At 43.8% G+C, this 27,506-nt stretch overlaps 1 protein-coding gene across 2 annotated transcripts in view; it reads right to left on the bottom strand.

Annotated features, from left to right (window-relative positions):
• Positions 1-1,115: 1,115 nt before the first annotated feature.
• SPAG7 (sperm associated antigen 7) overlaps positions 1,116-27,506 on the bottom strand; it is a 382,071-nt gene continuing 355,680 nt past the window's right edge. For both annotated transcript variants that reach the window (XM_044077096.1, XM_044077097.1), the window contains exon 7: positions 1,116-4,281. In XM_044077096.1, the coding sequence (XP_043933031.1) occupies positions 4,145-4,281 (137 nt within the window). In that variant the 3' untranslated portion in view covers positions 1,116-4,144. The remainder of the gene's footprint in view (positions 4,282-27,506) is intronic.

Here is a 27,506-nt window from a genome sequence, read left to right as displayed (position 1 = left end):
TCTCGTGGCATACCGGACTCTGAATGGGTCTCAGCAGAGGCCTGCGAATCTGTAGAAGTGGGTATCAGGGGCTGCGAAGGCGCCTCACCGAGTACTAGTGGACTGGCGACTAGCTTAACGGAAGCATAGTCGGCGGTTTTGGACCTATGCGGTCTGTCTCTGTCTTTATCCTTACATTTTTTTGGAAGATCAGTAGTCAGATGGCTTACCAAAGCCATTTCAGAATACGGAGAACGACAGTGAAAGAATTTAGCAACAAAGACAGCCCGACGACGAATAGTTCGGGCGTTAAGCATGGCACAAAACCAACAGCGAGGGAAGTTGTTGTCTGGGCCTAAACAGGTGATGCAGTAAGAATGAAAATCTCTGTGAGGTATTTGCTTTCAACAGGCAAGACAATTGTTTACTTTTTCTTGCTCTAACCGATGTCAGAAAAAGTTATCTCCAATGGGGTACTTAGCTTTAGAAGACTTCAGTTTGAGACTCGAAAAACGAAAATTTCAGGTAGCAGCCGACCAGCACTTGCGAACTGCTTCTGCTTCAGGCTCCCACGTGGCAAGAAAAGCTGATGTAATGGCATCGGCTGCATGTTTTATACCCCTGAGGACCTGACGTCATGGAAGAGGTGACAGCATCCGACGCAGAAATCCCAAGACTCTGGTATTCAGGCCAACTGAGGGCTACCTGCAGGCTGATAACCCAGGTGTGATGACTGCAACAGTGAAATACGAAGAACATCTCCTGCCACCTTTGTTAAGCACCTCATCTTACATTTGAAGCAGCAATGTGAATGTACTTGTTTGGGAACTGTACAATAAAAAAATCCTGTTTTATTCACTGCATTAATTTGCCGATCACTAAATGTAAATGCTTAGGATGTGTTAAATTTCTCATTTCTTATTCCAGGTGTTACTTTGCATCACAATATTCTTGAAAATAAGACAATTTATCCTTTGCACACGATACAAACAATAGTTAACAATTTCACGGTTTGGTTGCATGAAATTGTGTGCAAAATCACAGTATTCTGATGCTCTGTATTTAATACCCTGGTGAGACCAAATTAAGAATATGCAGTGCACGAATTATACCGTATTTAAATAAAACAAAATCAGTTAGAAAAGTTACAGAAGAGATTTATTAAAACGATAAATGTTCTTCAGTTGTTAACTTATCTGGATAGGTTAAGGTAATCAGTTTTATTTACACTCAAACATACCAGGCAAAGGGGAGATGTCATTTTGATCTACATAACAAGCAAAGATTTACCAGTGTGTGAATTATGAGGATTAACACCTTCACCTAACTTTGGTACCAACAGATTTCTTATTCTACCTAATAAAAAAGCAGTTTACAATTTCATTTTTAAACAGAAGGGTTGTGTTACTATTAACTTTTGTCACATATAAAACTTGCTCATGATTCTGTAAAGCCAACTTGGACATGCATTTTTGGGATAACCAGTTCATTCTGTAAAGTACTGATCTCAATGAACCATTTTAAAGCTTAACCCAAAGCACAAGTATCTGAAAGGAAAACTCAAAATAAATGTAAAGTTATGCATTCAAAAAGCTGCACACCATTTCCTTGCCATTATAACTGTGTATTACATAAACAAGTCTTTTGTTTTAAAAGACTATAACCAGAATCGTGGACATACTTCCTCATTTCAAGGCTTAAAGTATTTACTGATTTTTAGTACTTTTTCTGACAGTTCCAACTTTTAGCTTGCACAGCTGATAGCCAATAGCACACGTGGGAATAAATTAGTGTCAGAGGAAATTGGGCAGCTCAATTACCACCCTGGATAGCAATCAAACATTCCATTCTCATTAACAGCTCATCTTCCATTTGTTCCCCTGAATGAGGAGGCAAGCACATATTCCATCTTTAAAGATCAAGTACACGACAAAAGCCTTAGCATTGTCATAAGTCTCACATCATCACACAGATTCAAACAATCTTGAATGTCCACAGGGACATTAAAATACCTAAGTAAAAAACTGGTTATTTTTCTTAGACCACATGATGCCAAGTTCAACACTGAAGATCACTTTTGTTGCAGTATGTCTTAAAAGCTGGCTATACAGAATGAAAACTTACTCATTTTGTACCCTCCCCTACAAAATACTACAACATGTGTAATTGCCAGTAGAATTCCAACATAACCAACTAAGTCTGTGCAATGAAATCAACATGCATACAATTTCCAACATTTTTTGAAAACAACACAACACGTGGGCAAATTCAGTAAGTCAAAGTTGAGTTCAGCTGCTTTTATTTTACTGGCTGCGAGTTTCTGCTAGAACCCATTAACCTGATTTTCATGCTTCTCTGACTATTGTGGTCCTTGTGAACTACTGCAAATTTTCAGTTCAGATGAAATAAACTAAAAAAAGTCCATCTTGTATTTGCGTGCGATGTGCAAATGCGTATTTTCTTCATAAATGGAATTTCTGCATAGAAAAGTTTTTCCAGGACATGCACATGCATTTTTTTGTCTCTCCATCCTAAGCAATAAAAAACACAGTTTCAAATGAAGTAGAGGCTAGAGTGGTAAAAACCTCTAAATCTAGAACTTACAGCTCCATGACGGGGGAAGGTGGGGAAATGTACTCTAGCCCACGTCATCCTCATTACGTGAGCGCTGTATTAAACAAAGGTGAGCAATTCCTAGCTATACAGGACAGATTCAACAAAACTACTTCCCAATGTTCAGGAGCCACTGTTACTAAATCTAAGCAACAGCACACATATTCATCAAGTGCAAATTCTCAGCAACCTTCCAAAAAGTAAAGTAGCAGCTTAAAGATTCTTTAAGTAAAAACAGAGACATACAATGTGCGCATTCTCACAGTATACTAATTCTGGTGTTAAAATAATGTTCTGCTGTAAAGGAACATCACAGTAAAACTCTCTTGAGCAGAAAAAAACAAAAAATGTGCCTTTCCTCAGTTTAAGCCACATGATGGCGGTTACAATTTCCTTTCCAAATAAAAATGGAGACACTGGCATGGAAATCTGAAGATGCTAGTAATCAACAAAAATCAATATCTGTTCTCAATCCTGTAAATGAAGGATTACATTCAGAAGGTGAACACATCACTAGACAGCAGGGAAAGTTACAGTACATGTTCAAACTTGAGTGTTGACAATTTTCCTAGATATTCTAACTGGATTCATAGGATGAACTGCATGGTTATTCAAGTTCTAAAATGATTCATTCTTTGATATCTGCTTTACCAAATTCAGGGTCAATAGAGAGCCAAAGGCTATCTCTACACTCACTTGGTACAAAGGAAAAGACACTAATTCTGTATGGGATGTCAGTTTATCCCAGCACGCATGCATGCACATAAGCACTCACCTATGGTTGGCAAGTACATGTAGTGCCAATTTACTTAATGCTTGTCTTGATAAAGTGGGAGGAAACTTAAGAAGAAGAGATGGACCACAACCTTTTCATAATATTCTTTGCTAAAGAAAAGGAAACAATAGATGTCCTCTCTGGCTTCCTCAGTACAGCAGCACTGACCCCCTGAAATTCAAAGCCACTAAAAGACATCAAGTCATAACAGAAGTTTCTAGCTTCCTTCACAAAAGAGTGGAAATCTTTGACCCTCTGAAGGGTACCTCACAAAGGCCCTCAGCAATAAGGGTAAGGAAAGTACAGGGAACAGTGAAAGGAAATGCAGTGTCATGTGTGGAAACTACATATGCAGCCAGTAGACTAATGAGACAGGATGCCATCTGCCAAAAACAGAGTAATAAAAATGTCCACCTCTACTCCATCTCCCACAAAATGAGGATATACCTTAAAAAGATAAAATCATCCTTCAAAATATACATGTTTCTTTCTAAGTAAAACTATTTAAAATGACAATTTGTCCGCACTCTACACTTTTCTGGGATAAGCAACCTGGAAGGATAAATAAAACATTCCAGAGGCAAGAGGGTTACTTATTTCTCCACACAGAAATGTCACAATATTTTAGGTTCTGAAAACGATATACATGAATCTTTCTGGGGAGACATTTCTTGACCTACTCCCATATGTATGTATATGCAATAGTGGAGAGCGCCGATTTGGAGATCTCTCTCCCCCTGCAAGTTAGAGTTCCACTAAATTATGGCAGATTGTTTTCTAGAAGGCACCAAAAGCAGGTCCTCCACCTTCTTCCTCATCCTCCTCTTCCTCTGTGTGTTTCAGCCTTTTCTTTGCTCTGATTTCATTCATGGCTTCTTCAATTGATCTAGTGTCCCTCTTGTTGGCCACAGGAACTAGAAAATTAAAGAGAAACAGGCTTCACAATAGAGTCTGTAACAAAGTTATTATATTTCATATTAATATTTTTTCATCTGCTGGCTATGGACAAAAAGAAGACAATGAAGACCTTGGGATAACTGTCACTAGAGAAATGTCATTTAGTGTTTATGCTGAATCGGACAAAAAGGCACTGGAATTTCTGCCCCTCAAGCCTGTTTCTTAAGTTGCTGTTGTGTGTATACCAGACCTTGACCATATTTCACACTGTATATGATTCATTATTCTGTACGTACTGTTTCCAAACTCAAGAAACCAGACAGCATTCAGTGTATCTTTATACACTATCTCTGATATTAGCAAATTGTCATAAGCCAGGTGACTAGAAGCATTGCAGCAATACAGGCTAGAACACTAGGATCCTATTAAAGTGATTAGCAGTATCACAAGGGCTCACTGGGTGCAACCTTAAATTGGATACTTACTAATCATGCCATAACAACCTTAACAATGGTTTAACATTACATCCTGACAACAAAGAGACTTAAGAATAACATCTTTTTAAGGGCGGTCTGCAAAACAATGGAAGAAATTATCCAATGATGCCATAAAGGCTAGATCACTAACCTCCTTTAAATTCAAACTACAAAGTTAAGTAGTTGCTATAGGCTTAAAACACGTTGGTCACAGACTCTGTAACATTCCTAGGACACCACATGTTAGTTTAGAGCAACTCTAAACTTTGAAGTAGCAGAACAAAATGACCATGAAAGATTCAAATTCTAAACGATAGAATGCACTGTTAAATATCTCAACACTAACCTACATGCGTGTGCCAACACAAAATTTAAATATGCAATTAATCTGTTTCTACAGTAGCAGCAGACATAAATGCAAGAAGCTTCCTGATAAAGACACTACATCCTTTACCATTACAATGTACAGTACTTTGCTGTCAGAGAAGTACATAATTATATTTGTCAGACTGCAAAGAAAGTCAGCTTTCTTGGGGTTAGCAGGAATTCACCCAAGTGTAATAATCACTGGTTTGGACTACTGGAACAAAGGGTACCTACTCTATTGTGTGGAGATAGTTTACAGACACAGATGGAAACTGAAGTAGTGAAATGACAGACATCTCTTTTAACAAGTGTGAGGACTGCATGACATTGTCAGAGATGTGAGTTTTGAAAGACAACTTCTGTAATGAAAGATGCAAAGAAGGGTTTATGTGATAGCATTGCTCCTAAGAGACAGGAATGCGTGCACAGGGCAAGGTCTGCAAAATGTCAGGCCCCACTCTGATGGACCTCCTGCATATCCACAAAACAATCACCAGAATTACTCATTCTAAAGACTTAAACCTCACCTGTGATATAAACAGAACCTGCTGGAGAGAGAGGTATGTATTCCAGAGAGACTATCCCGTCTCTGGAACAGGCTCCCCATTCATGTAATGCAGAGTTCCTCCCTAACCCAATTCAGGTACAACTTGGGCAACTGGATGGGGAAAGAATAGTTGTGTAAAATCTTAACATAGCCATAGCCCATGTTGCAGTATTCTTTGTTGTGGGACTGCCTGACGTCTGGCGGCTCGTACGTCATCTCCTATACAAAAGCTTCAGCTTGGCTGCTGCAGCTGCGTGGGACGTCACACGTAAGGCCATAAACCAGGGACCTTAAATGTGACGTCTGCATGCACAATCTTTAGAACTTGAAGCTCAGTGGGTAGAGTACAAGGCCCGGCAGGAGAAGATGCCAGTGGTGTCAGGTATAGGACCCTGGGGTCCTTCGGTAGTACAGATAGGTCCAGGGTGATGTTGGGATGAAAGGAGAATGATGAGGGGGTTATTGGTGGGTGGGAAGGAATACTGCAACATGGAAGAGAAGGACATCTATGGTTATGGTAAGATTTTACACAAATATTCTATGTCCTTCTGTTCCTATATTGCAACATTCTTTGTTGTGGGAGAGTACCACAGCTTAGTTGGATGAGAGGGTGGTGGATACAGAAGAGGACTGTACAAAACCCTGTAGGATTGCTCTGACGAGTTCTGCATGTGCTCTGGAGACTTGGTCTAGCTTGTAATGTTTGGTGAAAGTGTGGATAGTGGACCATGTGGATGCTTCCATAAAGAAGACGTATCCAGACCTTTTAGAAAAGCCTTGGAGGTAGACATTCCCCTGGTGGAACGGCCTTTTATTCCTATAGGGTTTTTTCTTTTCCGCTTTGGGAGTAGCAAAGACAGATGGCTTTCCTGATGCAACATGCAATGGTTTGTTTGGAGACTGCCTTGCTCAATGCTCTGGGATGGAAGGAAACAAAGAGTTGTTTAGATTTCCTAATGGATTTTGTTTTGTCCAGGTAAAATCTTAGTTGCCGGAGTACATCCAGGGAGTGGAGTACCCTCTCCCCTTCATTTGTGGGAGGTGGGAAGGTGGATAGATTGGTTCAGAGACAAATCACTGACCACCTTGAGCATAAAGGAGGAGTAAGTTCTCAGGGTGACCCTGTCCTTGTGGAACGTGGTGTAGGAGGGGCAAGCCATTAAGGCTTGCAGCTCTGAAACCCTTCTGGCTGAGGTGATAGCCACTAGAAGGATGGTTTTCCATGTACATATCTGAAGGGTAGCTGCCCCAGCAGGTTCGAATGGGTGTTGGGTAAGCTTTTCCAGGATGAAGTTAAGGTCCCAGGGTGGAAGGATGGGCTTTTTTGGAGGTCTAATGTGTAACACTCCTTTAAGGAAAAGTTTTACATTGAGCCTGGCTAGCAAGGCAGGATCAAGAGGCAAGCAGGCTGATAATGCAGAAAGGTGTACTTTCACTGAAGAATAGCAAAGTCCACTTTTTATCAGTTGACACACATAAGTAAGACCTGGGGGGTGGATCAGCAATGCAAGGGTCCCTTCACTTGTCTAGACACCACTTAGTAAATCTTTCCCATTTAGCTAGGTAGGATTTTTTTGTTGTAGGTTTCCTATCCTCCTTCAAGATTGAAAGCATGTCTTCTGAGTAGTGGTGTCTGAATGGGATCAAAAGTTTATCACCCACAGTGTCAGGGACAACATCTGCAAGTGTGGGTGGAGGAGAGTTCCTTTTTCTTGTGTCAGGAGGTCCAACTTGTAGGGTAACTTGTAGTGATTACCCTTGGCTAGATTGTGAAGTAGGGGGGAACCGGTGCTGCCTTGGCTAGTAGTGAGTCGTTAACAAGATTTTCGGTTTGTCCTTCCTGATTTTCAGGAGGACTTTCTGAAACAGTGGAAGGGGGGGGTAAAGAAACTTCCCCTCCCAGGAGATGTTGAAAGCATCTACTCTCCAGGCTGAGGGGAGTAGGTCTTTGACCAGAAGGTCTGCAGCTGCCTGTTCTGGGGGGAGGCGAACAGGTCTATTTCAGGAGTGCTTCACCGGTGGACTATATCTAGGAAGACGGTCCTGTCCAGCATCCATTCGTGTTGTGGAGAGGATGTCCTGCTTAGGAGATTTGGTTGCTTGTTGTCCTGCAAGGGGATGTAGGTTGCCTGCAGGGATAAGTTGTGGCTAGAAGCTAGATCCCATATCAGCAGGGTTAGTCTGCACAGCTGATATGCCTTTGTCCCTCTCTGTTTGTTGAGGTACCACATTACAGTGGTATTGTCTGTTACTATTTGAAGGACCCCTGGCAGAAGCAGAGGGATAACGTTTTTTAGAGCTAAGAAGACCGCTGCCATTTCTCGGATATTGATGTGTTTGGCCTTCAAGGAAGGGTGCCGGTTTGTTTGAACCCTGAAAGATGCCACTGTTGCTCCCCAACCTAAATCTGAGGCATCTGTATGCATTACTTGGGTTGGGGGGGGGGGCTGAAGTGGAAAGCCCAAGGTTTAGCTAGACTTGTTGGATCCACCAGCTGATTTCTTTCTTTAGACAGGGAAGGAGGGGGATTATTTGTTCCAAGTGATTCAGGTGCTGGGACCAAATGTTTTTGAAGTACCACTGTAGCTTGCGCATATGCATTCTGGCCAGAGGTATCATAGGGATGGCTGCTGCCATTAAGCCCAGGAGTTGAAGGAATTGCCTTGCAGTTATTGCCTGAGAGTGTAGCAGTTCCTTGAAGTGGGAGGTCAGAGATAGGACCTTGTCCTTTGGGAGAAAGGCCTTCATTCTGTCCATTCGGATTCTGCAATCCAGAAAAATCTTGTCCTGGTCTGGGCTCAAGGAGGACTTTAGAAGGTTGAGGGTGAACCCTAGATTCTGCAGAAGGGACATGGTGAAATGTAGATGATTTGAGAGGGTATCTTTTGACTCTGCCAGTATTAGGATGTCATCCAGATAAGGGTAAATTTGAATTCCATGAGTTCTGCAGAAGGCAATGGCCAGGGGCCAGGCATTTTGTGAACACTCGGGGGGGCAGTGAACAAACCAAAGAGCAAAGCAGTAAACTGGAAATGAGAGGAGGGCCCAAAGAAAAGCAGGAATCTTCTGTGGGAAGTTCTGATGTGTATGTGTAGGCAGGCCACTTTTAGGTCCAAGGTGGCCATGAAAGCCTTGGCTGGTATGAGAGGTAACGGTGGGAAGTGACAGCATTCTGAAGCAGGGCACCTGAAGGTAAAGATTTAGGAAGGAGAGGTCTAAGATGGGTCTCCAAGGGCCGTCTTTCTTGGGAACCAGGAAGAGACTGGAGTAAAAGCCCTTTCCTTCCTGTCCTGAGGGAACAGGTTCTATGGTACCCAGCTTCAGCAGTTCTGTCAGAACCTGTGGAAGGAGATGCTGTTGTTTTTTGGATGGGAAAAGGATGCCTCTCATGGGTGTTTTTTCTTTCCAAGACAGGAAATATCCTTTTTGTATTATGGATAGTACCCATTGGTCTGAGTTTATGGTTTGCCAGAAGGAGAGGCAGTGGGAAAGGCATGTTGAGAGTGGAAGGGGGACAAGGCAGTCACGCATTGTTGGGGCCTCTTCTGTCCTAAAAGGGTTGTCTAGGCTAAGGATGCGGGGCAGCAGGTCTGGACATGGTGGGTCTTTATGCACCTCTTCTAGCTCTGGAAGAGGAAGTTCCTGTCTGGGTAGGGTTTCGCCTAACAAAGGTGGCTTTAGCTGGATAGTTTCTGTAGTACTTGGGAATGGGGGACACCAGTAAATGTTTTATGTCCTGCAATTCCTTATTTTTTTCTTGCAGATTCTAAAAAAGACCTGCAGAGTGTTTTGCAAAAAGGAAACTGTGATCCAGGGGAGTATCCAAGATCTCGGACTTAAAGACTTCTGGGAGAAGTCTCAGCCAGGAGCATCTCCTGAGAACAGAAGCAGATGCTGCAGAGTAAGCAGGAGCTTCTGCATATCATAGCTGGATCTAATAGAGTGTCTGGCTACTTGTGTAGCCAGAGAAAGTTTGGAGGAGATGTCAGCCTTAATGGGGCTGTCAGGGATAGAAGCCAGCATGGAGGAGGCTTGAGAGACCAAGTCTAGAGCATATTTAGTCATGTGCATCTGACAGTTAATGGCTCTGAAAGCCAATGTGGAGGAGGTGTATACCTTCTTACCAATCCTATCCATAGATTTGCTGTCTTTACCAGTGTGTGTAGGAGTGAGGCGGAGGGAAGGAGTTTGGATTGCTTATCAGGGTTGGTGGCAATCACTGCTGGGTTTGACTAACAATTTCTGCTCGTCAGGCACCTTGTAGAAGCAATCTGGTCCCTTGGGGGCAGGTGGCTGCGAGTCTGGGGACTTAGATGCAGAATCATCCAGGTATACAGGCAGAACTAAAGGAACAGCAGAAGGGGAGGGTGATTCAACTTGAAGAAGCTCAAAAATACCCCTTTTGGGTGTCAGACATTTGTGAGGTACCCCATTTGAAGTAGTCTCATCTTGGTGATGGTCTCACCAAATGTAATATCCTTAGGGGGTGAGAACCCCCCTCAATAGATTCCTTATCAGGAGTAGAATACTCCTGGGGAGATGCAATTTGGGAGGTATAAAATACGGAGTCCACTGAGAAGGAAAAGGATGCATCATGCTCTTCTTCCCTAACCTGAGATGTTGGGGGGGATGATGAAGCAGGCCTAGGGCTGAGTAAAGGTAAAGTAGTGGAGGATAAGGCTAATGGCCTAAGGGCCATAAAGACCTGCATCAGGGAAAAAGTGAAGGACTGCCAATCAGGTCGGCCTTCTGTTTGATTTTCTGTTTCTTTTTAGACAGGGTGGACATTGGAAACGGAGAAAGAACCGTATCTGAAGTCAAGATCCCGGTCGGAGGTTGCACAGATTCTGGTTCCCCCTTGACCTCGACGGTAGTCAGGGTCTGGGTTGGCTCTGTGGACATGCCGATCATTGGCTGGGCAACGGCTTCCCCAAAGGTAGTCGTGGAGGTTGACGGATCCATCGGGCGCCCCTCAGCTCCTAAACCAGCAGCTGGTGGGGCGCCCGGTAATGGAGCGGCATGCAAAGAAGGCCTAGGAAACTTGGGCTTCTTACACGGAGCTTCTGATACGGCCTCTGATGCAGGATCCATTCTTAGGGCTAACCACTTAAGGCACTGGTTTTCTAAGTAGAGGTTTAAGTGCGGCCAGATGGCTGTGTAGGGTCTTCGGCACAAACGACTGACAAATGGAGCAAGTGGAATGATTGCTTCCTGGCCAAAGCAAAAAACACACCGATCATGGGCGTCTTTATGGGGTATTTGGTGCCCGCATTGACATTTACCCTTTTTACCTGACATCGACTATAAATTGCTACAACAAACAAGCCTAAGCAATAACAATCGGATATAAAAAAACAAAAACCCAACGGGTTACTTAGCTTTATTGAGAAGTATGATGAGGAGAGAATACATGATGCGTCGTTCTCCTGCGGCTGAAAAGTTCTGAAGATTGTTTGTGCAGACGTCACATTTAAGGCCCCTAGTTTATGGCCTTACATGTGACGTCCAACGCAGCTACAACAGCCAAGCTGAAGCTTTTATACAGGAGCCAACGTACAAGCCACCTGAGGGCAGGAAATCCCACAACAAAGAATACTGCAACATACGAATATCAGGAAATTCATCCCAGGTTTGGCATCTATGTCTCTAATGGACACAGGCAACCTGTAAATAGTTAATCTCCCAGGCTACAGCTTCACAGGATGATACTAGGCTATTGGCCCGGAGGCCCTTATAAGCCTAGCCAAGAATTTCACCCATAGGTTCATAGGTTCATACTAGGCTATCTGCCCTGGGGCAATTATAAGCCTAGCCCGATTCTGTATGGCTTATGCCACCCCTTGATTGGAGTATACTGTGCCCTTTTTTAAGGTTTAGTTTACTGTGCCTCTGTCTAATAGTGACACGGGAGTAATCCCTGGGACAAACCTACGATCCCCCATCCACCCATCGGGATTCTTCTTGAAGAGATTCAGTGAGGTGCTCTGCCTCACATGAACTGGAATTCTATTCCAGAGCGAAGGGAGCCTCTGGGTTATGAACCTGTCCCTCCAACAAGTTCTATTTATTTCTGTGCTGAGGTTCAAGTCCCTCGAGCGTGTGGCTCTAAGGGATTTAGATTTACTGAGGTGGAGCATGTCCATTAATTCAGGATTTGACATAGCTTTGTATGTCAGGCATAGATCGCCTCGAAGTAGGCGGTATGCAACTGAGTAGAGTTGGAGTTTTTTTAACCGAGCAGTATATGGCATCTGTTTGAGACCCTTGATCCTCTTGGTGAGATACTTTTGGGGTCTTTCTAATTGCTGCAGGTGTCGGGTAAGGTACATCCCAAAAGGGGCATTGTATTCTATGATGGGCCTGATGAGGGATGAATAAAGGGGCACGATTACCTCTCGATCTAGATGTGAAACCCTTCGTGATGAGGTGGGCTATGTAGAAGGTCTTTTTAACCACTTTGGCAATGTGGTTTTCAAAGGAGAGATTGCTATCAACTTGGGTCCCCAGGTCCCTAATAACTTTCTCTGTACTTAATGGGTTTCCGCCTATGTGGTAATTTGTGGGCACATTGTTTTTGCCAAAGGGTATGACTATACATTTTTTGGCATTTAGCTTTAAACCATGGCGCTGGCACCAGTTATCTGTCTCTGTGAGACCTTTTTGAAGGATGTTTGTGTCAGCTGGAGAGTTGATTATGGCGCCCAGTTTGCAGTCGTCTGCAAACTTGGTGAGCCATAGTCCTCCCACGTTTGCCTGTACCTCGGAAAAGTATATACCGAACAAGAGTGGTCCCAGGACAGAACCCTGTGGGACGCCACTTGTGACCGGTTTTGAGTCTGACATGGCTCCAGCAACTCTCACTCTGTGGGTTCTGTCTTTGAGCCAGTTTGCGACCCATCTTGTGACATAGGGGTTTATATTTAAGCTGGATAGCTTATCTATGATGCACTGAACCTGTCTGCCAGGATATTGGCGATGTCTGTGGGTTCAGTGTATTTTTTGTCGTTTAGAATCAACTCAGAACAAGTCTGGGAGTTGCATCCCAGGTTTCTAACATAACTGAAAAAAGCCTTATGATTGTCTTTGGTGTCCTGTGCAATTTTTCTCTCGAAGCTGGCCTTGGAGGATTTTATGAGGGATCGTAATTTTTTGCTAGTACTGATCAGAGATGCCTTCCCTATTAGGGATTTTGCTCTTATCATGTAGTAGCTTCCTCCTTCTGTTGTACAGTTTATTTATGGCAGGGGTCCACCAGACTGGACGCCTGCCTTTGGATGATTGGGTCTTGGTTTTGTTTGGGATAGCATGATCCATGCATTCCTGGTGATGTCCGTAGAATGCATTTATATAGGATTCTGCAGTTTGGGCTGTAGTTTCCACTGGCCCCGGGGCCTTGAAGGATTCCACTTCGGTTTTGAGAAGTGAGAAGTTCGCTTTTGAGAAGTTTTTCACTGTGGTTTTCTGGGCTGGGGGTGGGGTCGGGATGTGGACATCCAGTGAAATTAATTTATGGTCTGATCTTACCAATGAGGGATATACTTCTGGTGTGGAGCATAGAGTCCCCATGTTGGTAATGATCAGGTCTAGTATGTTGTCCCCTCTTGTGGGAGTGGTGACTAGTTGTTCCATAGCATTTGAGTTTATAATTTCCAGGAATCTTTGGGCTAAGGTGCTGGGGCTTGAGTAGTGCTTCCGGTCAATGTTTGGGTAGTTGAAGTCGCCCAATATAATGGTGTTCGGAGAGATCTTCATGTTCTCCAATGTTTTCAGGAAAGCCGAATGGGATTCCTGACTTTGAGAGGGTGGTCTGTAGGATGCTATAAACTGAAAAGCAGTCTTGCCCACTGTTAGTTGCACATGGATGGTCACAGATACTTCGTGCAATGCCACTAACCTGGAGGTGTGGATATCCTTGATAAATATGGAAACTCCCCCTCCTTTTGTGGTTCGGTCCAGGTTTTGGGGCCGAAAAGCATGATATGAGGTATAGCCTGGTAGTGCTGGGGTGCTCTCTGGAGCCTTGAACCAGGTTTCTGTCACTGCACAGATATCGATGTTCTCCATACTGAGGAGAGCTTCGAGTGCGTGCATCTTGAGGTTAAGACTTCTGGCGTTTAGCAGCATTACCCTTAGTTTCTTGTTACTTGTGCTGTCTATGGGGGTGGGTTTGACTTTTGAGCCTTGCCTAAAAAAGGCACTATGGGGTGGCAAGAGCCTTTGCCAATATCCGAAAGCCCAGTGGTGACAGGTGCAAGCCATCCCTAGCTAAGCAACGTGGCTTGTCGAGCATGTCATCCCAGGCTGACAGACACTGGATCCCCTTTGAATGACACCAAAATTTTAGCCAATTGTTAAAATCGATCATTTTGTCTTTGTACTGTGGCATCATTCTAGGTGAGGGTAAGATGCTGCTCAAGGTCAGGGTCATACCAGCCTGGGCTACATGATCAGAGAGCTCCTCTATGTCTCTTTTCATGTAGTCCAGGGAGGTACATCTCAGGTCATTCACACCAGCATGTACAATGACTGAGTCATATTTGTATTTGCTTTGGAGTGACCTGAGTGCTTGCGTTATGTGTCGGATCCTAGCGCCCGACAGGCAGCTCACTGTGACCTTCTCTTTATTCAGCCTGGTGAGCGGGACGTCAGTGTGTCTGACAATAGAGTCACCTATAACAAGAGTATCAGGTGTGTTATTCAGCCTTAAGGGCTGTGGCTGCTTGGCACACTGACTTTGTGGGTTATGTGTTGTGTGTGTTTTGTTTTGAGGTAGCGTTTGCTTGGATGTCTGCTTTGGAGGTCTCTGTTGCTTAGGTAGATTTTTATTTAGAGCCTCCACGTATGTTTTTGTGTATTTATGTGTTTGGTTCGCTGATGTGGTGGGACTATGTGATACTGGAATTGTGTTGTGTGAGGTTACCTTCTCCTCCTGACTGGTTACACCAGTTTTGAGATGAGAGAGCTCAGCCTCCAGTTTGGCTAAATAGTTGCATCTCTCACATATATTTGAACCTGTTTGGAGGAGGAGAGGGTTGTCCATGTACATGAGACAGTTGTAACATTGCCTCAAAATTCCCAGATTCACCAGCTGGACTGAAGAGGAAACCATTGACTGACCTTTGGACATGCTAGAGTAATAGGGAAACTGAATTTAAGACGGACCAATAGAGGACAGGGTAATCGTAGAGAGTATAAGAGTAAGTAGTGCTTATGGTTTAATAGTGCTAACTTGTAGGATTACTTAATTGGACCAGTGAAGGGCCTTAGAATGAGAATATGGTGTTTAAATTGAGAGATAGAGCAGTTCTAAGGGAAAAAGTGAAGAGCAGACTTTGTGGAGCCAGGAATAGTTTAAACCCAATTATGCACTGCCCGTTGTTGCGCTATGCTCAAAACGTGCAAAACCGTGCAAAGAGGGTTTTAAGAGAGGAAGATGAAGGAGTTTTGGAATTGACCCAAAATGGCCAATAAAACTACAGTTTCAAGTCAGTAACCACTCCCACATGGGCAGGCAGGCTGCTCAATGTTTTCACTGCCACTGATCAACAGAGAGACTTTCCTTTAGCCCAAGCAAAAATGGCCTCACAGAAACTTACAAACAGTTCAAGAACAGCAAGCCTGTAACTGAACTTTTAAATCTCAGAAAAGTGGGAAAAAAGCAAGATTTTTTTTTTTGTTTTTTCAGATATAGCAGAGGTTAACAAGTATCAGCAAGTTATAACAGTGCAGTAAATGACCCCACACAAGAGTGCTAGGCCAAAGACAGATAAAATGCAAGTTTTGAGAAAAAATGATTTTAAAAATAAGTGCAAACAGGAAATTCAGTAAACAGCTCTAGGTTGTGCTCTAAATACAGTTACTAATGCAGAAATCAAATTTAACAAGCCAGAAAATGCTCAAAATAGGCGGCTATGCAGAAAAACTTAGCAAATAAACAGAGAAAAAATACTTAAAGTCTCAAAAGTGGCTCCTTTCTTCTCTCAGCGTTTTCTCCTCTTGGTGGGTGCTTCACCAACAGCCAACAAGCCTGAAAAGACGCCAAAACCACGAGGCAACCAGGTTTTAAGAGAGGAAGATGAAGGAGTTTTGGAATTGACCCAGAATGGCCAATAAAACTACAGTTTCAAGTCATGTTCACACAAAGTCAGCACCTGTTTTCCCTGTCCAGCAGAGACTCTCCCAAGTCCCTGATTACACTTATCAAGGGTACCAGAACTTGTCAGAGATTTGGGATGCATGGCTAGGCTTAGAAACACCCTTGTGGTTACTAGCCTAGTGAACAGCTATAAACATAAATACATCCCAATGAAACAAGAGAGATGGGGATGGAAAGATGCCTAAAACACATGGGGCACATGAAATGCTACAATACCATCATTATTTTTATTTGGTTAGCATTTGGATGAGCAAGACATATTTCATCTTACCCATCAGGAACCCAGGCTACAGCTTGGTTGCAAGTCATAGTCAGTGTACTGTGCTGTAACACCTGCTCTCCTGGAAGGACAGTACCATGCATTTTCTAAACAAGCAACACCTTTACTGAATTATCACTTAAAATGTAGACAACCATACATTTATATAAATGAAAACAAAACATACTGACACATTTTTCATTTGGAAACATCATGCATCTCCTACACAGTCATTGCCAAACATTACATAGCTCATTCAATTCCTGCCTTCCCTTAAACTCCATTCTTCCTCCAAAACATTATTCTGTATGTATTGTCCCCACAACTCCCATTTTTTTCTACATAACTTGCTCCTACCCTTTTCAAGATCCCACTTCCAGTTCTTTTATCTCTGCTACTATAATCACTTCTTCTACAACAGTTGTTTTAGACTGATTTCCATTTTCTAGTAATTGCTGTTTTGTCCACTACCAGAATAATTCTGAATCTGTATCACAGCTCAAAAATGAATTGCCTTAGTTACACCAATTTAAACACCCACTATTTCTGACAGAGAAGTCTGTAGGGAATATTTAAAGTGTGCCAACTTATTACACTCCCAAAAAATGTTTCAAATTACCTTTTTCCTCATCATCATCCCTCCAACATTTCCAATCTACTTGACAAAAAATTCTTTGGAGTCTGTTTAGGGTATAAAAATACCTATGCAAACACTTCCAAACAAAGATTCTAAATCTTCTAGACTTTGCTGCATATTTGGGAGTCATACATATATCCCTCCCATTGTTTCTTTGATTATCCAGTCTCTCTTCTCAATCCTTTCTAACCTCTTTTTGATTGATTCAAGTAGTTATCATGCAATACTTTATTTGCCATACTAATTATCCCTTTTAAAACAGCAGCTTCTGTTCTAGATTCTACTAAGCTCCACCAGTGCTGGTCTTTTCACTTAGGATCCCCATATTCCTTTTCCCTTTGCCTATACTCCAATTTCAATCCTTGATAGGGAAGGCAATGTCTAGCCTGCAGTCCAAATAAATTCTTAGCATCTTCCCATTCTATTACTTTTCTGTCTTAAGTATTTGCTCCAGATACCTTGGTTCCTTTGCCAGTTTTCTCCAGTAAATTCCAGCTCTCTCTTGTCTATTCTCTGTACCAGTAATTGCAATCATCCCTATTGGCAAAATCTCCATTCTCCATTCCCACGTTTGCTTAAATACTTTACTTTATGAATATAATATTCTGTATGGTTATTGTTATTCTCCCTAAGAATATGCATCCAAAGTCCTAGTCTCTCCTTATTTGAGCTCCCTCCTGTTTCATCATCATCCCTTTTCATTTTGAATTATATCTTTCTGCTTGTGCTATGTATACCAGCCTTACCTGTGTAACTCCAAAATACTCCTACAACTCATGTAATCCCAAACAACCTTGTTCTGCTGGAAGGATCAACTTATCCTACTTGACTCTTGCCCTCTTCACCTATCAGAAGGAATCATGCAACTCTATTAATTGCTATTCACAACTTCACCTCTGGTTGATAAAAATATGCCTAACCTGTGAATAAAACTAAAGGGGCTAAAACATTTTCGCTGCTTGTATCTTGCTATCCATATCCATAAAGCAGAGCTTCCAGTTTCTCAGTTTTTTGTATTACCATTTGTTTAGTCTCTTCCCAAACATCCTTAGCCACTGTAACAGAATCCTTTTTAATCCAAACTCCTAAGGACTTCATTTTATCATGTCCCCATAAATATGGGTACTGCCAAACCAATTCATGTGTGGATAGACAGGACCATGCATTTATTGGATGCCACCAGCAGAGGACCATTTGAGGCAGAAGATCTGCAGTAGTACACAGGTGGCAAAGAGTAAACAGGAGCTGATGGCCCAACAATTCAGGGAGCTTGTGCTACCTAAATAAGTGCAGGTGGCTAACAAGTTGAAGCACTGGTAGTAAAGTATCAAGGCTGGACACCAGCAGTAGACACAAGGGGCTCAGTCATAATATCTAAATGTGTACAGACAAACAGTCTGTGCTAGATGTCCAGGTGAAGATGGAAATTATTCACTTTAAGAGCTGCAGCTGCCCTACCAAAAATCTACTCCATTCAGGTATACCAACTCTGTAACTCTACCTTTAAAACTCATTTACGACAGAAAAACATGCTTCAATTTATTGCCTTCTTTAATGCCTTTAATAGGATAAATAACAGTTACTTCCCCCTACAAGCCAGTACAGTCTATACCAATCACATTTCTTGGACAAACATGAGTATTTAATACACTTCAAAAAATGAAAAATGTATTAACCACTGAAGGTCATACACCACTGCTCTCAGTACATTAAGAGTACAAAATAGGTCTTTAAGATTCCATCTTAATTTCCTCTCCTTACAGAGGTGGATAATTATATCCGTCATCAGTCATGACTATATTTGCATTCAGACTATTGTATATTTTTAGCTCCTGCTGATTTGAGTTGTGCAAGTCAATATTGTACAAAAGTGACAAACCACCACTCTTGACTTTGTTGTGTTTTGCGATAAATGGGCAACCCTCTGAAATAAACAAGGAGGTAGCTTTCTTCACAGCAGAAATAGACATCACCTGTGGGACTTTCAGACTCAGAGAACTGAACGTTTACTGTCACTGTACCAAGAAGTATTAAGAATGATACCACAGGTACTACACTGAACTCCAAATAGTGAGAGTGGTGGGGAGAGATGCATCCGTTGAAATGTTCCTCTCCACAACTCCTACAGTGTCTTGGTACTATATGTCCTAAGTATATATAAGAACTACAGAAAGCTTTTCTGTTTTGGTAGTCACAATAGAAGAGTGGAACTATGTGAAGAGGTGAGGTATCTACTTCGCAATATGTCTTCTGCCTTTTTTAACTTCTCTAAACCTTTTGGGTTTCTAATAGCATGATGGGAATGGACCCCATTCCTAAGTCATAGTATGATTAAAGTTCATGAAATTAGTATTGTTTCACTCTTTGATGTCAGTCAGCCAAAAATGCTCTTTGCAGCACCTGCGATGTGCCTAGTAATGACTCTTTCTGCAATTCGTATGGAGTTGCATGTATTGGTAGCTTATTTAAACAGAATTGTAGTCTCGACCCATTGCTCCTACTACTATTGGAAATATCCGAGTATCCTTCCAGATTGCTCTTGTTTCTGATTGCAAATCCTGATATTTTATGAATTTGTGTCTCTCTGTATGCAGGGCACTGTAGTCACTGTGTGTGGCAATTTCAGTGATCAATGCTACTTTTGTCTTCTTTTCCTAGATCACTATCTGGTTTTCTAGCATCTATTTTTTGAACTGTTAGTAATGGGTGATCCCATGCGATGTAGACTTCATTTTCTATGATGCTTTGTGGCTCATATTTCCAGTGATTTTCAGCTATTTCAATACCATAATGTTTGCACAATCCCCAGTGCAACAGTCTCGCCACATTATTATGCTTTTCAGTATACAGTCCTTCTGCCACTATGCCACTAATGTGTCGCAACCAGCAACGACGTGTGTAACTGTTTCCAATTCTGTTTTACAAAACCTACATTTATCTGTTTCCAATTCTGTTTTACAAAACAAGAAGTTATGTACTCACCATAACATTCGATGTATGTAGTCCATCTCGCCTCACATTCTTACCCGTGGGTTCGGAGCCGAATATCGGCTCCGGCTCGGCCGATTTTACTACCTCGAAGTCTCTCATTGGCTGGGCTAAGCAGGTATCCCATGGTGCACTGCTCCATATCCCCAGATCTAGTTTGCTGCGAAACTCATTTGTACTCCATGCACACATCACATCCATATAAAGAATAAGCTAAGCAAGGGAACTCTGTAGATGACAACCTAATCTCCAAATCCTCCAGGAAGGGGGAAGGTGGGAGGGTAAGTAAGAATGTGAGGCGAGATGGACTACATACATCGAACGTTATGGTGAGTACATAACTTCATGATGTTGTGTAGTCCTATCTCGCTGACAGCGTCCCTAGCACCTACATCCTGGGTGGCTCATAGGAAAATACTCCTGAGAACTGTGGAGCCAAAAGATGACCTGCTCCTGGAGACCACGTCCAATTTGTAATGAGAAACAAATGTGTGAGGAGAAGCCCAAGTAGCTGCAGCACATATATCATCCATTCACAATCTGGCTTGGTAGGCTGTGGATGTGGAAACAGCCCCAGTAGAATGAGCCTTGACCGGAAATGGCAGATCTTCACCTCCTGCTTGATAGATGAAAGAGATACAACTAGCTATCCATCTAGACAGTGTGACCTTGGATACCAGGGAACCCATTCGGTTTTCCGAAAAGGAGACAAAAAGTTGGTTAGACTTCCGGATATCTTTTGTTCGGTGTAGATAGAAGCGTAATTGTCTATGTACATCCAATTGGTGAAATCTAAATTCGGCCTTGTTAGAAAAGTGGGGAAAGAAAACAGGCAGCTCAATGGACTGATTTATGTTAGACACGGAAGCCACTTTAGGAAGGAACGAAGGGTTTGGTCTAAGAGAGACCCTATCTTTATGGAAGATTAAATATGGAGGTTTGATAGAGAGGGCTTGAATTTCTGAAACTCACCTTGCTGAAGTGACTGCTGTTAAGAAGGCTGTTTTCCATGTCAAGAATTTCAATTCGCAGGTAGCTGCAGGCTCAAAGGGTGGTAAAGTAAGGGCTTGTAGGACAAAATTGAGATCCCAGGGCATGATAGGTTTGGACACCGGGGGACGGAGCAACAGAGTACCTTTAAGGAATGCCTTGCATAGACTATGTGCCATGAGACTAGGTTCATTCGCTACATGGAAATTAGATATCGCCGCCAGTTGAACTTTGATGGTGGCTGATGTGGACCCCTGATGGAAAAGCATAGACAAAAACTCCAGAACTGAATCTATTGGAGCTGTGTAAGGATCAATGCCTCTGGTATGTGCTCAGATAGAAAACCTTTTCAATTTACTAGAATAAATCTTTCTAGTGAATGGCTTATGAGAGGATGATAATATATGGACCACTTCCGGTGAGAAATTATGAAGTCTGACTAACGATGGAAGTGGAGTAGCCAGGCTGTCAACCGGAGGGTCATCAGGGAAGGGTGGAACTGTCCCGACATATGTGTCAGTAAATCTGGTTGGGGGTCCAGAGTCCAAGGAGTGTCCACAGTGAATTGCTGAAGAAAGGGGAACCAAACTTGATGAGGCCAGTGTGGAGCAATCAGAATGATTCTGCTTCCCAAGGATTGCGCTTTCTGAGTCACCTTTGACAGCAGGGGAAATGGAGGGAAAGCATAAAGCAGACCGGAGGGCCAATCGTGAGCCAGAGTGTCCCTGGGTGACTCCCCCTGTGGGGGGATCAGCGTGAAGTAGTTGCTACATTTCGCATTGAGGGGGCTGGCAAAAAGTTCGCAGTAAGGCTAACCCCATCTGCTGAAGATTCGCTCTGCAACCAGGCGATTCAGGGACCACTCGTACGGCATCAGGATAGCTCTGCTTTAGCCTGGCCGCAATCACGTTGGACTTCCCCAGAATGCGCGCTGCCACCAGAAGCCATTGGGAAGTTACTGCCCAATGCCACACTCGCACGGCCTCTCTGCATTGAGGGTAAAACCTGGTTCCCCCTTGCTTGTTTAGATACCTCACCACTGACATGTTGTCTGAGTGTATAGCAATCGTCCCTAGAGGAAGAACACTCTGAAGTGCCTGCAATGCAAGAAGCATTGCTCTCATCTATAGGACGTTTATATGCAAATGCATCTCGTGTTCTTGCCACGTGCCTTGGACTGTCCTGCCAAAATAATGCCCCCCCACCCCATCTGGGAGGCGTCCGTGGTCACCGTGGCAACTGGGATGGTTGGAACGAAGGGCTTTTCCCCTTTCAAATTGTTGGTGCACAGCCACCAACTGAGGTCCTGCTTGCATCTGTCCGTGAGATGGGATGAGACAGTGGAAGTCTTTGGAGAGACCATTGAACAAAGAGGAGCCATTGGAGAATTCTCATGTGTAATCTCGCTAGAGGGACCAACATCATTGTTGCTGCCATGGTGCTTAGGAGTTGGAGAACCAATCTTGCACCTTCACTTGTCTCAGGGGCATCAGCATGTGTATCTGTTGTTGTAATACTCTGATCCTTTCTTGAGGTAAAAATGCTCGCATTCGAATGGTGTCTAATTCTGCTCCTATAAAGGTGACACGCTGTGAGGGCAATAAGGCAGATTTTTCCCAATTTACTGTTATACCCAACTTGTGACATAGATTGATGGTAGCGTCCCTGGTTTGAACTAGTTGATGCCTAGTGAGAGCGGTAAGGAGCCAGTCGTCCAGATACAGAAACACCTGGAATCCCTGACGTCTCAAGTGAGCTGTCACCACCGCCATACACTTGGTGAACACACTGGGGGCTGTGGTGAGACCAAAGTGCAGGGCTCAAAACTGGAAGTGACTGGCTCCCAGCCAGAAGCGTAGGTGATTCCTGGATGCTCTGTCCATTTTCATATGGTAGTAAGCATCCTTGAGGTCGATGGAGCACATCCATACCTCCTCTCCCAACAATGGGAGAATCGATTGTAGTGTGACCATACGGAACTTGGACTTGTGTACGTAGTTGTTGAGTTGGCTGATATCTAGTATGGGTCTCAGGTCACCTGTTCTTTTCGGCACCAAAAAGAATCTTGAGTAAGTCCCTAATCTGATTTGGTCTGAGGGGACACGCTGGATGGCTCCTTTTTCTAGCAGCTGTGAGACCTCGGAGGCTGCTTGATCCCTTTGACTGGGTGGTACGTCTGGGATTTTTCTGATTGCCGGGGGTACCGATGAGAATGGAATGAGGTAACCTCTGGAAATTATCCATAATACCCATCAGTCCTGGGTAATGTTTTCCCAGGCTTCCGGATATTAGGAAATTCGACCCCCGACTGGCTCTGGATAAGCACAGTCGGGCACACCCTCAGGCCCGAGAGTATGGAGAACCACGGAAGGAGTCGCGGTCTCCTGAATTGTGGGGGCCCCCTCTGCCTCTGGGGCGACGTCTCCCTGAATAACCCCCCCCTCCCCTGCCTCTGGAGGGGGGGTTCACCTTGTGCGGCAGGAAAAAACCTCTGTGATTTCTTGAACCCCCCCCCCCCCGCTGGGCCTTGGAGTAAGGCCTAGAAGGAAGGGAAAAACGGACCCCTATGGCAGACAGGGTCTTTCCCTATTGCTCGCACCTGGTGAGGGTGTCTTTCACTTTGGTCCCAAACAAGGAGGAAACCATCAAAGGGGGCGTCAGTGAAGGAAGACTTGAAGGCCTCCGCAAAGTGACACAGGCGCAGCCAGGCTTGCCTTCTAAGGGTGACACCTGAGCTTGCTGCCCCTACTCGCTCCCTCGGCTGCATACGAAATGAGCCGCATGGATGAGTTGACAATGGAGTTGAGGGTAGAGACCTGGGCGTTAACTGTCTGGGCCACCGCCTCAGGAACGTTAAACGTAAGAGTTTCTCCTAACTCTTTGAGGAGATCTCTCTGGAGCCGAATGAAGTGAGACAGGTAATTCAGCGACCGTAATGTAAAGGTCGCTGACGAGAGAGTACGCTTCCCGTACCTGTCCATGGTACTATACTCCTTGTTAGGAGGATGGATGGATGAAGAAAACTCTGCTACTTCCTTCTGGGTGGCTGCCGCCACCACCATGGCATCTACAGGTACTCCTTTTGACAGAAACTCTTTGCCCTGGGGGGGCGGAAAGAAACTTGTTGGGACGCCTGGGCACGGGCTCCACAGAATCAGGGTTCTCCCACACTCTTCGACAAATCAGGTCAAGGAGTTCATCGAAGGGTGGAGACACCCAGGAGGCGGAGGGTTGAGCACCAAAAGCCTTAAGGAATACTGACTCCTCCTCGGAAGGGGCTTTGGAAGGCCAGTCACCTCTTTGTTTCAGTATCTCCAGTATATCGGAGAAGGAAACATCATCAGAGGATGACTTGGGGGACCCCTCCGATTCCTCGAGGTCAGTATCAGAGGTGAGGGACTCATCTTGGGAGTCTATGTGCTTCCTCTTGCACGTTTTCTTTCTGGGGGGCTCCTCAGGCACAAACTCTGAGGGACCCTCAGAAATTTTGGGACCACTCGTGGGGGTATCCCTAAGACCTGGTGCTCTGCTGTCTATGGATGGGTGGTGAACAGAAGCTCTCACCGGAGTGGTGGGGGACAGAGTGACCGACCCGCCTGATGTAGCTGACGATCTGGCCAGCATGGTCCGCATAGCCTCGAAGGTTGCCCCCCCCCCCCCGAGTCTGAGGAGCGACCAGTCTCTGAGGCCATGACGGGTGTTGGAGTTCCCCGAGCCGATGCACCGAGAGGGAGGCTCGGAACCAAAATAAGCCCCGAGATGTCCCCCTCAGGCCCGACCAAAGAATCCTGAGTCCCGAACCCCGAGGACGGAGCTGATGAGGTCGGATCCGATGCCGGTACCGATGGAGCCGAATGGGGTATCGGAGCCGGCCTAGAAACATCACGCGGTGCTGAACACTCCGGCTCCAAAGACAGAAATGTGCTCGGAGGAGGAATGATTGAAGACGTGTCGGGATGGGCTCCGGAGCCGACTGGGTCAGAGCCGAAAACAATTTTGCCAAAACCGGTGACTGGAGGTGCTTCTGAACCACCCTATCCACATCCACATCCGAAAGGGTCCTGGAGGATTTGGAGGACAGGGATGGAGAATGCGATCTCCTCTCAGGAGAAGTTGGTCTGAGACTGGGTGATCGGCTCCTAGGAGGTTCCAAAACAATTGGAGCCGATGCCAGTTCCATTGATACCGATCCTTCCTGCGGCCCCGAGGACAGTGGAGCCGAGGAGATCGATGCAGTTTTAGACATTTTCTCCGGTGGCTCCGATGAAGCTGATGGAGCCGGAGATCTCTTTTTTGACTTGCCAGATTTAGACTTGCCACTGGAAGCCGAATCCATAGCCTCTTCAAAAGAGGGTTTTAATAGTCCCTTTAAGATTAGCTTACTCTTTCTCTCTTGGAGAACTCTAGGGCTGAACGCATGACAAAAGCTGCTGGATTCCTGCAGATGGATGGCTCCTAAGCAGTAGACACAAATGGAATGCCCATCGGTAATGGACATTTTGTACCCACATTTTGAGCACTTTTTAAAACCCGAAGGTTTATGCTCCTTCGTATCCCTTAGACATCTTAACTACTGCGCCCACAACGCAATACCAAGTCAGTACAAAAAACAGGCGTTCACTCTATAAAGGCGGGAACGGCACTAAGGTAACCAACACCAAAAAGCAGTGTTCAAACACACACAAAAACTCTAGCACACTCTTTGAACAAGGGATTGAAACACAAGGAAAGTGTAGCCGAAACCTCTAAATTAAACGGTTTGGAGCGAACACAGAAGGCAACAGAGGAGAACTAGGCCCTCTAACTGAAACGGGCCTAGCCCGAGGAACAGTAAGAGGGATACCACACAAAAAACTCACAATCACAATCCCTAACCAACCAGACAAACTTAGACAAACTTAGACAAATAGCTATGAAAATAGCTTTTGATAGGAATCAAACTTTTCTTAAATCAAGAAAAAGAAGGTACTTAGCCACAGCCAAGTGAGACCACGTCCTAGCTACACAAGCGGCAAATGAGATCTGGGGATATGGAGCAGTGCACCATGGGATACCTGCTTAGCCCAGCTAATGAGAGACTTTGAGCTAGTAAAATCGGCCGAGTCGGAGCCGATATTCGGCTCCGAACCCACGGGTAAGAATGTAGGCGAGATAGGACTACATAACATCCTACATTTATTAGTTTCTTCCACATGTTCAATGGACTTTGCAAACCAACGTGTACATAGCCCACTATCTTGGGCCGTCAGTATTAACCTATCATCTCTTGGTTTAAATTCATCTCTCCTTAACCATTCCTGCATTCGTTCCTGATCAACAGGAGGCTTTTTCCACATTTCTTGCCTTCTCACGTGGTCCTTATATTCTTTCTTTTGTTTTTTGGCACATTCAGTTGCTGCCTGATTTTTATCTACTTATTTGATTTCCACTCCCGCTTGCTGCCAATATGCTTCTACTAGACAAAGCAGGGAAGTCATCTTAGATTTATTCTCCTTATGTTTCAAAACTTTCACTACGTTTGGGTCTTGTGAGGTCAGCAGATGTGTGTGGAGTCCCACAATTGCAGATCTATACATGTAATCAATTTCAAGGAGGCCCATCCCTCCTTCAGAACAGGGAATATATAATCTTGGTAAGCACTGATTTTTTTATAAAGCATTTGGTGAGCATGAAGCATCTTTCTTGTTTTCCTATCTAATCTATCCAGCACATTTTGTAGCCAGTCAATCACTCCAAAACTGTAAGTTAGAACAGGAAGAGCAAATTGGTTTATAGCATGGATTTTGTTCCTAGATGTCAGTGCTGTTTTCTGGATTAATTTATGTCTTCTGAAGTACTCCTTACTAAGTTTTATTCACATTTGTTCGTGTTTTATTCTTGCTCCCTCATCAATTCTCAAATATTTATACACTCCTTGCTCAAGTTCTTTTTAGCACATTCTTGTCCCAAACTGATGTTTTCCTGCTTCAAAGGTTGCTTTTGCACATTTATCAAGGCCAAATGACATTCTTATATCATTTGAAAAAGTTCTGACAACTTGCAGTTGTGCTTTCAGTTCCTCATCTGATAAGCTATACAGTTTTAAATCATCGACAAAGAGAAAATGAGAAGTCTATACACTTTGTTGTTTTCTAGGAGCCAAATTATAGCCATGGCCTAAGCTGTTAAGTAGAGAGCTTAATGGGTTAAGGGCAAGGCAGAACAGCAGCGGTGACAGAGAGTCACCCTGGAATATACCCCTTTGGATTTTTACCCTGGAGTAATAAATTGTTCTTTATCATGGCTTAATTGCAAAGTGGTCTGCCACTGTTTCATGGTCACTGTAAAGAAGTCAATCTGTGTAGGGTGTAGCTTATACATTTTTAAGCACTCTTATCCATGAATCTGGGATACTATCAAATTTTTTTTGTAGTCAATCCATGCCATACTTAAGATTCTTCCCCTTTTTACACTTCTCCACTATGACTTTATTTAACAACAAATGATCCTTTGTTCCGTGTGACTTTTTTTACTGCCCTTTTGTTCTACTGCCATAATTGAGTTTTCTTCTAAATGACTATAAACTCTGTCAGCATAAATCCCTGTGTACAGTTTATATTTAGTTGGAAGGCAAGTTATTGCTCTATAATTTTTAGGGTAGCTTGCAGGTTCACTCTTAAAAAGGAGCATTTTTTCCTGTTATTAGCCAGGTTGGTGTCTGTTCAGGACGCGCATACAAATGGTTCTTACTCATGGCTAAATCTTTGTGCAAAGATGTAAATGCTTTTAACAAAAAGTTAGGTACTGCATCTGGACCTGGGGTTTTCAACCTCTCTGGCTATTA

This window comes from Protopterus annectens, chromosome 7.part0, assembly GCF_019279795.1.
Source record: "Protopterus annectens isolate FY-2018-M chromosome 7.part0, PAN1.0, whole genome shotgun sequence".
NCBI classification, from domain to species: domain Eukaryota; kingdom Metazoa; phylum Chordata; order Ceratodontiformes; family Protopteridae; genus Protopterus; species Protopterus annectens.
This window is presented reverse-complemented; position numbering and strand designations above follow the sequence as displayed.